Source organism: Delphinapterus leucas, chromosome 8, assembly GCF_059928025.1.
Source record: "Delphinapterus leucas isolate spDelLeu-1000000601 "Yukka" chromosome 8, BTC_Dleu_Yukka2, whole genome shotgun sequence".
In the NCBI taxonomy this organism is placed as follows: domain Eukaryota; kingdom Metazoa; phylum Chordata; class Mammalia; order Artiodactyla; family Monodontidae; genus Delphinapterus; species Delphinapterus leucas.
Window position 1 is genome coordinate 33,769,104 of NC_143136.1, and position 14,557 is coordinate 33,783,660.

General features: G+C 47.1%; 1 protein-coding gene across 3 annotated transcripts; it reads right to left on the bottom strand.

The window, feature by feature from the left end:
* Positions 1–5,883: 5,883 nt before the first annotated feature.
* On the bottom strand, positions 5,884–14,269 carry FZD7 (frizzled class receptor 7). 3 transcript variants are annotated; one of them, XR_016394037.1, is made up of 3 exons: positions 11,728–14,269; positions 6,405–6,504; positions 5,885–6,318 (listed from the first exon to the last, which is right to left on the bottom strand). XR_016394037.1 is itself a non-coding variant. In XM_089916493.1 (2 exons), exons 1-2 carry the CDS (start codon positions 13,444–13,446, stop codon positions 6,460–6,462), a joined length of 1,764 nt encoding a protein of 587 aa, XP_089772619.1. In that variant the 5' UTR covers positions 13,447–14,269; the 3' UTR covers positions 5,884–6,459. The 3 variants fall into 3 exon arrangements, 2 of the variants coding, with proteins under 2 accessions (XP_089772619.1, XP_022423138.1); XM_089916493.1 differs by having other exon boundaries at positions 5,884–6,504; XM_022567430.3 differs by lacking the exons at positions 5,885–6,318; positions 6,405–6,504 and having other exon boundaries at positions 6,528–14,267.
* Between the last annotated feature and the right edge of the window lie 288 nt (positions 14,270–14,557).

Genomic DNA, 14,557 nt, shown 5'->3' on the forward strand with positions numbered 1-14,557 from the left:
GAAAGAACAAAATAATTAAATGGCAAAGCTGGATTTAGAATTCAGGTCTCTACATTTCCAGACTGGGTTGCTCTCCTGTAGCCTGTCTTCACCCTTCGATGAGCCACTGAAACCCATTCAAATGATGGGGGCATTGTGATTTGGCAAGGACTTTTAAAAAGGAGAAAAAACTCTGCTACCATTCTCTGTTTTCGGTGTGTCCAAAGAATCGGTGAAAAATCCTAAATATTCTACCTGTATTTTCTTTTTTTTTTTTTTTTGCGGTACGCGGGCCTCTCACTGCTGTGGCCTCTCGCGTTGCGGAGCACAGGCTCCGGACACGCAGGCTCAGCGACCATGGCTCACGGGCCCAGCTGCTCCACGGCACGTGGGATCTTCCCGGACCGGGGCACGAACCCGTGTCCCCTGTATCGGCAGGCGGACTCTCAACCACTGCGCCACCAGGGAAGCCTTCTACCTATATTTTCTGATTCAGGGGTTTTTAATCTTGGTTCAGTGGGTTTTGGGAGGTAGGAGGAAATTGTCTGCAGTCTTGGTCATACATGCATATGACCATATATGCATTTTTCTGAGGACTGAGCCAGTAGTTTCCATCAGATTTTCAAAATGATCTATGATTCCTTGAAAAGAACTTCTGAGTTCTTAGTTTTGTTCTCTAGCTGTAGTGAGGTATTGTAGCTAGTCTATAGCAAAACTAGTACTTAGGGTTCCAACTATACGTTCAGCTGTAATCTAGTTATGGGGTCATGGGGCAGGAGAAAATGATTTTGCTTGATAACCTCTAAATCATATTTCTAAGGGTGCTAATACTTTATTTGGCTTCAAATAATTTTCCACATATGATTCAATCATTCATTCTTTTATTTAGTTATCCAACAGATATTCACTGAGTGTACTAATTTCCTGGGCTGCTGTAACAAATTACCACAAACTAGGTGGCTTAAAACAACAGACATTTATTCTCTCACAGTTCTGGAGGTTAGAAGTCTGAAATAAGATGTCAACAAGACCACGCTTTCCCTGAAGCCTCCAGGGGAGGAATCGTCCTTGCTTCTTCTAGCTTCTGGTGGTTGCCAGCAATTCTTGGCATTCCTTGCCTTGTAGACACATCACTCCAATTTCTGCTTTTGCTATCACATGACGTTCTCTCCGTGTGTCTCTCTTCCTCTTCTTTGAAGGACAATAGTCATATTGGATTAAGGATCCACCCTACTCCAGTATGACCTCATCTTAACTCAGTTAACTACATCTGCAATGACCCTATTTCCAAATAAGGTCACATTCTGATGTTCCAGAAAGGACATGAATTTTGGAGGGACACTATCCAACCGAGTACACTGAGCATCTCTATGTGTTGGATATCACACTGGGCACCAGAAGCTAAATATAAGACAGATCGCTGCCTAGGTACTAATACTACTTAATGACCTTGTTTAACTTTTTTTTTTTTTTTTGACCAGCAGTGTCCTTTCTTCTTGGAATTCTTTTAGTTGTCCTGGGGTGATGTAGGAGTGTCCCAGGGTGATGATGGAGGTATTTAGGTCTCCACTTTGTTTTTCTTCTGTATCTACATTCCTGTCCATTTTTGTAGGGAGCAAGAGAGCTGGAGTGCATCCAATAAGGGGCATGATTCACTTTCAGCAGTCAAAATAGCTACAAATTCTCCCTTTCATCAAAACATGAATTTGTAATAGATAAGCAACAAGGATTTACTGCATAGCACAGGGAATTATATTCAATATCTTGTAATAATCCATAATAGAATATAACCTGAAAAAATATAACCGAATCACTTTGCTGTACACCTGAAACTAACACAATATTGTGAATCAACTATACTTCAGTAATGAAAATAAAAAAGAATTCAAGTGAATCATGAGTATGTAGGGCAACTCTAAACAGGTCAACATTACCAGAGCAGTCTCTGCAGAGCATGAATGGTGGGAGATGAGGCTGGAGAGTTAGGCAGAGACCATGGAAGGCCTCGTATGCTGTGCTTAGGGTTTTCAACAAGGAAGAGACATAGTTATAGCTGCATTTACCATGTTTCCCTCTGGCATGGAGTGGGGATGACTTGGAAGAGGGACCACAATGAGGGCAGGGAGCCCAATTAGGGGGACATTACAGTGATCTAAGCAAGAGATGGTGGTCGTGGGGAAACTGGAATCCAAGTTGGTTGGCTGATTGTAGGGGTTAAGGGAGAGGACAGAGCCAAGGATAAATTGCAGTTGCTGGCAGAGTAAAATATTGACTTTGTCATGGCGGGCCACGATGCCTCTTAAACACCAAGAGCCTGCAGGTCTGCAGGGGAAGACAGTGGAGAAAGCCAGCCTCCGACAACCATAGGGGGAGCGTGATTTTCCTTGTAACCGCCTTCTCTCCCCTGAGGCAAGTCCCATAGAGGAGTTACAATAACTAGTTCTCTGGTAGAGAGATGCCTGCTTGCCTTTATTCTGCCAACAGTGCTCTCTTACCCAGGATGCCTCTGGTAGAGAAAGGGGACATCTCAGGCTGTGGAGTGGCAGAGCCTAGGTTGGCTTTGAGACATTCTTTTGTCCTTTGACCATCTTAGCACCATGCACTCAACAAATGAGCTGAAGTTATTTCCCCAAACTGAATAACAGCAGTGGATTTTTTTTAATGCTTAGAGGGAGCCATTAACTCATTTTCCCAAACAACTCCCAAACTCCTTAGGGAACCTGTCATTATTTCTCAAATCCTCATCTTCATGGGGAGTTTGGAGACTGGACTCAGAGTGAACACTTGGGGACCACACGCAGTCGTCATGTAGACTTGGATGTTGATCTTCTGGAGTCACTTTGCCCAAGGGGGGCTCTTACTGGGCTCCCCTGCAACCGCTTTTATGTAACAACACAATGAGATGAGCTCAGTCCAAATCCACTTTGGCTCCACCAGTCACCAGCTCCCCCACTGGTGGCCATGATCCTCCTGTGATACCCTGCCATGTGGGGTAAAGTCATTAAGCATAGATAATGGAAAAACAGGGTCTAATACCCTGCTAACAAGTAACGCATGACTTGGAATAAATATATTTCACAATCCGAAGAAAAGCTAATCACAGTTTTAGAGTTATTTCAGAGAAACAGAGCCTATTCTATGGGTACCAACAATTCAGTAGTCAGGGTAGGAAAAAAAGCAGAAAGAGGAATGCAGTACAGCATAGGAATCAAGGGGTCTTGGGCAAGTAACTTAACCTCTTGGTGACTCAGCTTTCTCTATCTTTAAATTGGGATAATAGTATCTATCTCAGAGAGTTGTTGAAAGAATCAAATGAGATAAGATGTGGTTAGTATACTCTGCATATGCGCCTGGTGCATCAAAACCCTCAATTAATGTTACCATTCATCATAACTCTGGGGCACGGGGAATGACAGTAATGATCTCTCAACTATTTCAACTAATAGTTGTCAAAGGAATGATTGAATCGAGGTGTCAGTGGCTCAGAAGCAGGGCTGTGTTCAGAATTTTCTCTTGCTATCTTGCTGTCTCTCCTTCCTGGGTTTTCCCTTTGATTTTTTTTTTTTTTTAACTCATTCCATCTTTGTGTTTCCTTTTTCTTGGTTCACAATAACAGGTAAGAAAGATCTCTAGGGTAAAAGAAGTGTCCCTGAGGAAAATGAGGCTAACTCCATTCTGCTTTTTCTTGAAGGCTGATCCTATGCAGAAGGCTAAACTTGGGTTAAGCTCTTTCATTTTTTTAAATCGAATAGCCAGGATTAAGAGACACCATAATGTTTACCCTACACATGCAGTACCTGTCATGGAGGTGGAACCCATTGAGTATTTCTGTTTGTAAGCAGAGTCCAAACCGGGTATTCTGACTAGCAGAAAATTGTGTTTTGTGATTTAAAAATAAGAAAAGGCAATTTAGGTAGATTCTGATTGGATAGTAGAGATCGAATTTAGATTTTTTCAGCCTCCACTTCAACTGATCAGACAGATTTGGGCAATGCTGAGAGACGAGCACAGTGCAGTTATAAATGCATAATAGTGGTGTGTGTGCTGAAAGGGGACTTAGTTATCTGGAGTAAACATTTTGTATAACCTGTAGACCAAAAACCACTTGGTGAATGGAAGAATTGTATGTCACCTTCCTCTCATCAGAGATGAACTAACTGAATTTCCTTGCTGTTTCACTTAACTCTTACAGTGAAATAGATTCCCACCTTAAAAGAAATATGAATCCACTTTTGTAGAGGGAGTTCCCCTAAGTGAACCCCGAAGGGAGAACTTGAAAGCTTAATTTTTAGCCTTCCTTTTTGTCAGCTACTTGTGCTAGCAGTAAAATAAAACATCTTTAGGACTTGAGAGGATGATTTGGTTTGAACACTTGTTCTCATTTTCTGGGACTCTTCTGACTTTATCAAGCCTTTTGGCTTTTTTTTTAAGAAAGCTGTGGGCTTCCCTGGTGGTGCAGTGGTTGAGAGTCCGCCTGCCAATGCAGGGGACACAGGTTCGTGCCCCGGTGCGGGAGGATCCCACATGCCGCGGAGCGGCTGGGCCCGTGAGCCATGGCCGCTGAGCCTGCGCGTCCGGAGCCTGTGCTCCGCAACGGGAGAGGCCACAACAGTGAGAGGCCCGCGTACCGCAAAAAAAAAAGATAATGACAATATCAGCAAAGTACAAAGAGCCAGTCTTCACTGCCCTTGGCAAAGTGTTTGTGCAGTCATGCTCCCTTTCCCAAAGCTGGTCCGAATCACCCGTCACTCCCCTGTCCACCTTATGTCCCTCTCCTTCTGGCCACACCCCATCTTGAAGCTCAGATTCAGGGTCTTTGGGAATCCTGAGTGTATCCTTCATTATGGCCTGGCCCATGATTACTCGAGACACTGAACAAGCTGCTTTTAGCCTCACTAGTTTCCCCATCTTCAGAATGTGATCAAGGTACCGTTAACCACTTATTGTACTTTAGGACAGTGGCGAGAAATATAGTTTGTAAACACCAGTGAAGGTATTTCTGGCCCACTCCCCACTTGAGAGGCTGGTGTGGGAAATAAGTGAGGTGAGAAGTATGTGCTTAGCTCTGGCTAAGACCCAGGATAACAATTTCCAGAAGTCAGTCTGCTAAACCCAGTGCCTGGCACAGCACCTGGCATGTCCTAGGTCCTCAAGAAACAATTTGTTGGCACTGAAGATAACTCATGATTTTTAGCTCAAGGGCTTATTCTGTACATCATCTACCACAAAAAGCAACTCAGGGACCAGCTGCCATGCATCCCTCCTTCCAGCTAACCCAGATTTGGAAACTGGAACTAAATGCTACGTGCCATTTGTTTTCCTCTGGAAATTAAAAAATATAACTGGTGCTAGGTTATGCCACACAAGTTACATTGTTCGTTACTAAATTTCCTATCCACTGTCCCACCATACTCTCCCCAAGATGCTTCTCCCTTTGAATGAATTGTCCTCCAGAATCTGCAAGGCCATGCTGAAGTTTGGGGATCACATTTTCTAAGGGTAGGTGGTATGAGGTGGTTGTCTTACCTAAATCAATTGAGCAGCTTGTTTTCATTTATGGACTCTATGGCACTTTATCTCTTCACTTTTCCTCCCTTTGTTTCTGCCCCCTAAATGCCCTTTCTTGCTTCTATTCTGATATGCCCGTCTCTCGGAGACCACTTCTTGAACTCGAAGCTGAACTGATGTTAGGGAAACGCCACATAAACAGATTTGCAGGTGTGAGGCATTTTAAAGGAAGTTCAACAGCAAAAGAGGTGGCCTTGAGCTCCCCAAAAGGTCCTTCCAAAGTGAAGTAGACCCCCAGCCAAAGCACACTGGAATCCCTCATAGTAGTTTCAATATTCTTTTGTTAGTTTGAAGTCTTCTGAAAGAGGCTTTAAGGACAATGACCTACAGAAGCATTTAAAATTTTGGCCGGTATAACTGTTCAGAACCAAAAACCTTTGTCCTGTTATTTCAGCCACATAAAACGTTGATTTGGCTTTGAAATACCCAGCAATGAGAATTCCAGGATAAGGAGACTGCAGCCAACCTGGTTGTGATATGGACGTGGTCTTTGAGAGAAACCGAGAGGATCTGACGCAATAAACCCCTTTGGCATTGAGGAAGGCAGACTCCCAGTGGCAGAAAGCAATTGCTTATGAAGAGGAGTGAGGAGAAGATGGTAGCTAGTTGAAGAAACTAGACAGCCTCCCAAACTCATATTTTGGCTTCAGTGTACAGTAATACACTAATGATTTTACTTTTTGAATTGCGCTTATAATGGCCGACGGAAAGTTCATTTTCCTTCACTGAGCACACAGTGGCTTGGTTTGCTGAGAGGTGGGACACACTGGCCTACAGGAGGAAAAAACAACCAGTCAGGGATTTCAAAATACCCACGGATGGTCCACAAATGGATGAGCCATATTTGTACTTCATACCAGCCGCTTGGAATCGCAGGATGCTGGAGGAGGGCCTTGGTCTCAGACGTCAACTTCACCAGTTGAGGAAAGCAAGGCCCATGGAGACGAAGGAATTGATCTAAGAGCATGAAAGTTATGGTGAATCACATAATCTGAGTTCTTGGGAAATGTATTCTTGCTGGATACCCACCCTCTGCAATTAGATAGGTTATTCCCACGACTGAACCTCCCAGTACTTTTAGAGAGAGGCTGTGTGGCATGTTACAGGGAGTGCGATGAGCTCAGAATCTGAGGACAGGAGATGATTCTTTCCTCTTCCTGTGTCACTTCAACTCACTAAGCCTCTCAGCTTCTTCATTTTTAAAATAGGAATTATTCCATGTTACGTGATTGTTACAATAATTTTGAGGATAAAGTCAAATAGTGAATGTGAAAGCAGCCTTTAAAACAGTAAATGCCACCAAATGTCAAGTAATATTATTCTAAATAGCATTTGGGCCTCTGTGATGACGCTTGTCAGGTTCTTCCTGGAAAGATAATTAGTTGCTTATTCCTCCATGGGGGATGCTGTCCTCCCTCACCCTGAACTATGCTGCAAGTTACTTTAGGTGGAATGTGTCTTTCTTGCTTTTATCTGTCATCTTGTAATCCCTTTAGTACCTGTCATACTACCTTTTCTGTAGTGGTTGCTTGATCAGTGCTTCTTGGACTAGATCACTTAAACTATTGTCTTGTCTCAACTTCCCTTTCTCCACCACTGTGGTACTGAGAAAATTCCAATTAGAACTTTTTTTTTTTCCAACCGGAGAATAAGAGGCACAATGTGTATTTACCAAAGACCTGACATTTTAATGGTACCTTTTTAACTAGTTCACTTTTCTATGAAATGTGAGGAATACAGATTCAGAGGTAAGAAATATCGCTAATGGGAAAGTAAGAGTTGAAAAACCAAGTTTTATGAAATCACTTTAATGTCACTGACAGTGAAATAAGAGAAAAATAGAACAGATCTATGAAATATTTAAGTCCACATTGGCGTGCTTCGGTCTCTACTAGAATTTCCTGGAGCCCTGTAGACTGTTATTCACCATCCACATATGCATATATAAAAATATACCATCTATAAATAGCCACCTGCCTTTTCAGTGAAATTAAAGATGGGAGAGTTAGAAGAGAATTTCCCAGTATAATTACAGGGCTCAAACCTACAGCTGTTATACTTCTATAGTTCTACCCAGAGAATTTCTGATATCACTGTTTTCTATCAAGCACATTAAAAAAATCTTTTTCTTTAATGGTGAGATGTTGTCAACAGGACATTTATTTGTTTCTCACCAAGATTTCTCACAAACCTACTTTAAACGATTAGGTGTTGCATAGGGTTATTGTATAGACTAATTTTGTTTTATAAACTGAAGAAAATGTTCACAAGTGTTTCTGCTCCTTAACTAGGGATTAACACCAAACTCCTGCCAATGTTTTTCCTAAACTCCACACATGCCCTTTCACAAGCACTCTCTCTCTCACCTATTTTCTGCAAAGATGCACCTCCTTAAGGATCCCCAAGCCTCTAAAATTCTTAGGTAAGAATCTATGACGTTAGGACGTACCACATTGTGAAAGGAATTAAACTGAACAGTTTTATCTTTGCTCGCAAAAAAGCAGCTAGTAATTTATTCATACACAGTCTTTGTTCCCTTGCTAAAGACAAGTGCTCTGCAATCTGAGCGCCCTGCAGGACAAGGCAGCACTGACAAGAGAGGAAGAGGACACATTTACAGGAGCAGTCACATAGCTCTCCCACAGAAGGGTCTAAGTGCCTTCAGCAGTTAATTTGCGAGCAAAAAACCCCATTGGGAGCCTTCCACCTACTCCAAAAGCAAACATTCTTAATAGGCAGTATTACTGTGGTGTTAAAAGAGGCATTCTTTAACCTAAAAGGTGTCATTTTATGAGCAAAAACGGGATAAACCTTAAGAGACTTGAAGTCGCTATTTTTTTCCTTCCTCGATGCCAAAATCTTCACAGCTTAAGATGACCTCCCACCCATTGTGATGTTCAAAACCCAGGAGGATCTTAAAGCCGCTTTGCACACAGTGCAGCCGCAAGCCTTCCTCCTCTTGGTGAGGACTGTCACTGGTTTTCATTCCATGTGTTTGTAAAACACACCAGCCATGTGTGTGAGCCTATTAATTAAAACAAAAACAGAACTGTTTCTGTTGAGCTTTAGAAGTACAGAAACTTAGAGCCAAATCAGGGAAGGAGAAACAGCAGCGTCCTGTCTGCTGCTGTGATGACTGCCAGAGAATGAGGGGACTCTATTATGAAAAGCCAGCAAATGGACACCTGAATTAAAGTGAAACAACAACAAGAAAAGCTAGCGAGGCTTGTATTGGAAGTATTTAGAATGCCTTTATTATTTCCCTGAGGGACTGTTTAATATCAAAGTGCCTGGATAGGGAAGGCTTCTCGGTCTAATCTGATTCCAAAGTTAGCCTCTCTGACAAGAGGAAAGAATAGCTTCAGTGGCTTCTGCGGCCATCCTGGGGTCAGGCGTGGAGTCTATTCCTGCCGGAGCTGCTGAGTCACTGCCATCTTGGGGAATCACTTGACCTCTGGCTCAATTGACCTACAAGGTAGAGTGAAGCCTACAGCTGGGAAGGCTCCACGTGCAATGCCCCTGTTATGATCTCTGGAATCAACTACAGACTTTCCCAGCCACCTGAACCCAAAGGATTTAAGTCCCTACACTTTAGATAAGGGGCCTTAGAATACAAAAACACCAATCAGTGATTAAAAAAAAAAAAAACAACTCAGAATTCTTCCCAAGGAAAACATCTCCAGAAAAGTGGACCAAAAGTATCTAGTCCTCTTTCAAATATGGACTGTATGCCTGAAGGGTAGTAAAAACATGGATCACATAGCACCCCTCTAAAAGAGATGCTTATTCTGTACCTTCAGTAATTTATCCAGAGCAGGATGTGAAAAAGCTTAGTGGTGTGTGTGGTAGGGTGGTGTGGAGAGAGGCCGGAAGCAACAACAACAGAAAAAAAAATAAAGGACAGTGAAGGCATTCATCACACTCTGTGTTTTAAAAGGCAAGAAAAAAAGACCTTAATATATGTAACATCTTCCTCTATGAGGGACACATACAGTGGCATACCTCCATACCATCTTTCCGTAATACAACATTCTATTCTTTGGCTTACACAGGAACCATAAACTAAATATACGTTCACTTTGTATTTAAAAAAAATTTATTTGTGATCTGTACAAGTGATAAAGTGGGGCTTCCTTGTAGATTTTTAAAGGCAAAACAAAACAAAAATCCAAAGTAAAAATGTATAAATACAATATATATTTTCTTACAAAAATGGGAGATTTACAAAATATACATACTGCACTTGTCTCTATTTTACAAATTTCACATGCAAGAGATACAACACAAAAGATGCCAAAAACTGTGTAGTGGGAGTTTTAAAAATCTGACAAATCAGACAGTTTTGGAGGTTTAAGGAACACAAGGTCAATGTTAACTTTAATATAAAAAGCAGCTCCACTCAACCTAACATTACATATATAAAGCAACTTGTACTCCTGACAGTACCCTCTATGATTTAAAAACTATTTAAAACAGCATTTAAAGACTGTTTTGAGAAATAGGATAGTGTTGGCAGATTGGAGGGTGGTGTCAAAGGTGGAGTAAAGGTTAGCTCCCATGATTCTCTGCTCAGCTTTAGCCCACTACGCAAAAGAATTGGAGTTCTATTATAGAAAAAAAAGTACATGACTTAAGATTAATAAATTTAAGTCATCCAGCACATTTCAAAGAACTCCAGAATTACTTTGAAGTTTACCTTCTTTTAATGACTTTCCTTAAAAATGGGGCCCCTGGTTTGAACTGTCCGCTTCACTCACTGTCATTTCTGCAGGTCACCTTCCCACCCGGCCACACAAAGACAGGGTCAGCGTACACATGATATTTTATAAACGGATGTATGGAACAAAGGAAACAGGACAAAATGCTTTTTCACTTTTTAAAAAATTTAACATTCCTTTATTATGAGGCTAAAGGCATTATGCTTCTCCTTTTATCTTGAATGATTCAAATTGGAGTGAAAAAAATAGAAAAAAAACCCTAAATGCAGGTTTATGGGAAGACAAAAAAATGAAGTGGGAGATTTCCCTGAACGTTTTAACAGGGCCTGTTAGATCATGTGTTCTGAATTAAATTTACTTAAAACAAACACAACAAAACCCCTTGCATTTCCTTTAGCCAACTCAGAACCTCTGACGGAAAGGGGTATGGAAGCACACTGCCCTTCACTTTTCCTTAAAAAGGAATGTTTATCGCAACCAAATTAACATTCAAAGGGAAACTTCAGATTTGCGCTGCTTTGCCTATAAAAGTTGCTGTCTTCTTCACAGTTGTTCCTTTCCACAGGGAGACACTTGTTTCCTCTTTTGTCTCTTACAACAAAGACGGGGAAAAATGCATTCCTGTTTTGAAAAGCAACAAGTCATCACTTCTTTTCAGGGTATTAAACCAAATAAAACACCCTTCTTTCTTCCTCCTGCCTTCCCCAGAAAAGAAAAAAAGTAGTAGAAATACCTACTACTCGCCGTCTTTCCCTTGTTGCAAAATGTTAGCTTCATTTCTTTTGCATCCTCACATTAGGATTCTAGGAGGCAGGCCTCCCAAGACTTCAAAATGCTTACTTTACGCGACTTGAAAGGAGTAGAGGAGGAAAGACAGGCGGGAGGAGGCAGGGGAGGAGAGACTGTAATGTCTGACCCTGGAAATTAACCCATCTGGGCTCCAGTATGGCCCCAGTGAAAAGAGATTACGGTTTGACCACCGCTTAACAAGGACTCTGCAGGGAGTCCTCCCTTTTCCCAACAAAGCAGCCGCCGCAGACAGAGCTGTGCCTTTCACCCGGGCCTCACAGGAGTGGGGACAGGCCACTTGTCTTGCAGCAGGGGAATCGCTCACAGTCCCAGTTCGGCCCCAGAGCCGAGAAGAACTCACAGCAACCTTCTGATCTCAATCTTTTCGATTGGCCCAGGTCGGCCCGTACCGTACAGGATTAACATGATGACGATCATCATCCTGCAAGTCTTTGCCAGAAGTCTTTTCATCCAAACCGTCCTTCCACTCAGGCCTCTTTTCCAAACCCACGTATATCTCTACATATATCTTCTCACTTCTAGGTCACTTCTCACTGGAGCGTAAGGTGACAGAAACAAGCCCCCCCCTACCCCGCAGTTGTTCTCCTACCGCGCCTTTCCCCCTGCTAGGGGGTGGGAGAAGGAAGGGTGGGGGAGGGGCCGGGGCTCATACCGCAGTCTCCCCCTTGCTGCTGTGGCTGAGTCTGTGGTAGAAGCGGCGCCACGACTGCAGCGTCTTGCCGGACCAGATCCAGAAGCCAGTGGTGATGCCTACGATCATGGTCATCAGGTACTTGATCATGAAGACGGTGAAGTCGGGGCTCATGGGCGGGAAGTGGCCGGGCGGGCAGGGCACCGCGTAGCTCTTGCACGTCTGCAGGAGCCAGGTGCGCTCCCAGTGTTCGCGAAAGGCCTGCTCGTAGAAGTAGCAGGCCAGAACGATGGTGGCCGGCACGGTGTAGAGCACGCTGAAGACGCCGATGCGCACCATGAGCTTCTCCAGCTTCTCGGTCTTGGTGCCGTCGTGCTTCATGATGGTGCGGATGCGGAACAGCGACACGAAGCCGGCCAGCAGGAAGGACGTGCCGATGAAGAGGTAGACGAACAGGGGCGCCAGCACGAAGCCCCGCAGCGCGTCCACGCTGGACAGGCCCACGTAGCACACCCCGCTGAGCAGGTCCCCGTCCACCTGGCCCATGGCCAGGATGGTGATAGTCTTGACAGCGGGCACCGCCCACGCGGCCAGGTGGAAGTACTGCGAGTTGGCCTCGATGGCCTCGTGGCCCCACTTCATGCCGGCCGCCAGGAACCAGGTGAGCGACAGGATGACCCACCAGATGGAACTGGCCATGCCGAAGAAGTAGAGCACCATGAAGAGGATGGTGCAACCTTCCTTCTTGGTGCCCTGCGCCACCGTGCGGTAGCCGTCGTCTGAGAAGCGCTCCACGCACACCGCGCGGTCCTCCAACAGGAAGCCGGCCACGTGCGCCACGGCCACCATGAAATAGCAGCCCGATAGGAAGATGATAGGCCGCTCTGGGTAGCTGAAGCGCCGCATGTCCACTAGGTAGGTAAGCACGGTGAAGAGCGTCGAGGCGCAGCACAGCACTGACCACACGCCCACCCAGAGGCGGGCGAAGCGCCTCTCCTCCTCCTTAAAGTACATGAGGCCGTTGGCGCGGCCCGGCTCGCAAGGGGCGCCGCAGTCGCGCTCGCCCAGGAAACGGTAGCCGAGGTAGGGGGGTACCTTGAGCTGGCGTGGGCACGAGAAGGGGAAGGCTGAGCGGCCCCTGCCGTCAGCGGCCCCCGGAGGCAGCGCGGTGAAGGGCAGGTCGGGCATGTAGGGCGCGGTGGGATAGGCGGTGGGGCCGCCTCCCGCGCTGCCGGAGCCGTCCGAAGTGTTCTGGCCCACGCAGATCTCTCCGGCGCCGTGCACGGGGAAGTTCTCGCAACGCAGCCGCTCAGGCCATTGGAAGCCAAACTTGTTCATGAGCGCCTCACAGCCCTGGCGGGCACGCTCGCACAGAGAGCGGCACGGCGGGATGGCCTTATCGAGCACGGTACACACGGGTGCGTACATGGAGCACAGGAAGAAGCGCAGCTCGGGAGAACACTGCACCTTCACCAGCGGGTAGAACTGGTGCACCTCGAGGCCCGCATCCTCTTGGTTCGTGTGACCCAGCAGGTTGGGCAGGATGGTCTGGTTGTAGGCGATGTCCGTGCACAGCGGGATGGAGATGGGCTGGCAGAAGCCGTGATCCGGCACTGAGATGCCCTTCTCGCCGTGATACTGCTGCGCCCCGGCGCCCGCGGGCAGTGCGCCCAGCAGCGCAATCACCAGAGTACACAGGCCCAGAGGCGAGCGCGACGGTGCCGCGCGGGGGCCCAGCATCGCCGGCCGCGGGTGCAGCGGCGTTCTCAGCCCGAGAATCGCGACAAGGCAGCCGGGAAAGGCTGGGATCCGGGGAGGCGCCGCCGCGCCGGGCGCATGAGAGTCTTCGCGGCGCCGGGGCTGGGCCGTGGGCGGTGCGCAGCCGAGGGCGCTGCAGCTGGGGTGCTCGCGCTGCGGGGGCGCCGCCGCCACCTCCGCCCGGCACTCGCGCAGCAGCCGGGGGCCCAAACTCGTCTGCCTGGGCCGGGGGCGCCGGCGGGGGCCGCCTTCTCCGCTCGCCGCGACGTAACGGCGAGGCTTTTTCTGCGGCGAGGAGCAACAAGCGTCTCCGGTTACCCTTCAAAGTTTGCCCAAGTCTCTTGACTCACAGCGCACAGTAACGCGCGCGCCCCCCACAACAAGTCCGGCCCCCGAGCAGGCGAGAGCCGGGCGCCGCCGCTTGCTAGCCAAAGCCGCCGCCTCTACGGTGCTGCTCCGCCTCCTCGCCTCGAGGCTCCGCTCGCCGCCGCCTCCTCCTCCTCCTTCGCCTCCTTCTCCACTCCCCGCTCCTTCTTCAGCCCCAAAAGCTTGGCCCCAAGTTTTAGCCAAACGGCTGATTCTCGCTGAGTCCGATCGGCTTCTTGGAGCCAAGAGCTCAGCGAGTTCTTTCAAGAAATCCAGTCACACTGCGTCCAAAGCTGCGAGATCCCGGTGCCCTTGTCCTGGGCCTGGCCTATCCAGCCCCGCGCAACCCTGGCTGGTGAGTCCCAGCGCCCGCAGCCGCCGCCGCCCGCCGGGAGGGAGCGCAGAGTAACGCGTCGGAGCCGCTCAACTCGCCAGAAGAAGCGTCGGGCTCGCAGGGTTCCAGGCCGCCCCGCCCCCTCCCCTCCCCCCATTCACAAACCACTCCGGGGGCGGGCCCTCGAGCTCCAGGGCGGCCCAATGGCAGCCTTTGTTTTCTGTGTGGCCGCCTTTGGATTGGGTGGAAGTCGGAAGGGGCGGGCTAGGGAACCGGAGAGGCGCTGTCCGCAGCGCTCTGGGCGGATTCCTGAGGGGAGGGGCAGGGGGCTGGGAGGGAAAAGTTAAGAAAAACTTTTACCCTGAATTCGCTCGCCTGGGGAGGGGGGGAGCG

Coding starts and splice junctions, on each gene's coding strand:
- FZD7 (XM_089916493.1), bottom strand. CDS start 13,446: ATGCTGGGCCCCCGCGCGGCACCGTCGCGCTCGCCTCTGGGCCTGTGT. Junction 6,505..11,727: donor GCAGCAAGGGGGAGACTGCG/GTATGAGCCCCG, acceptor TCATGCTCTTAG/ATCAATTCCTTCGTCTCCAT.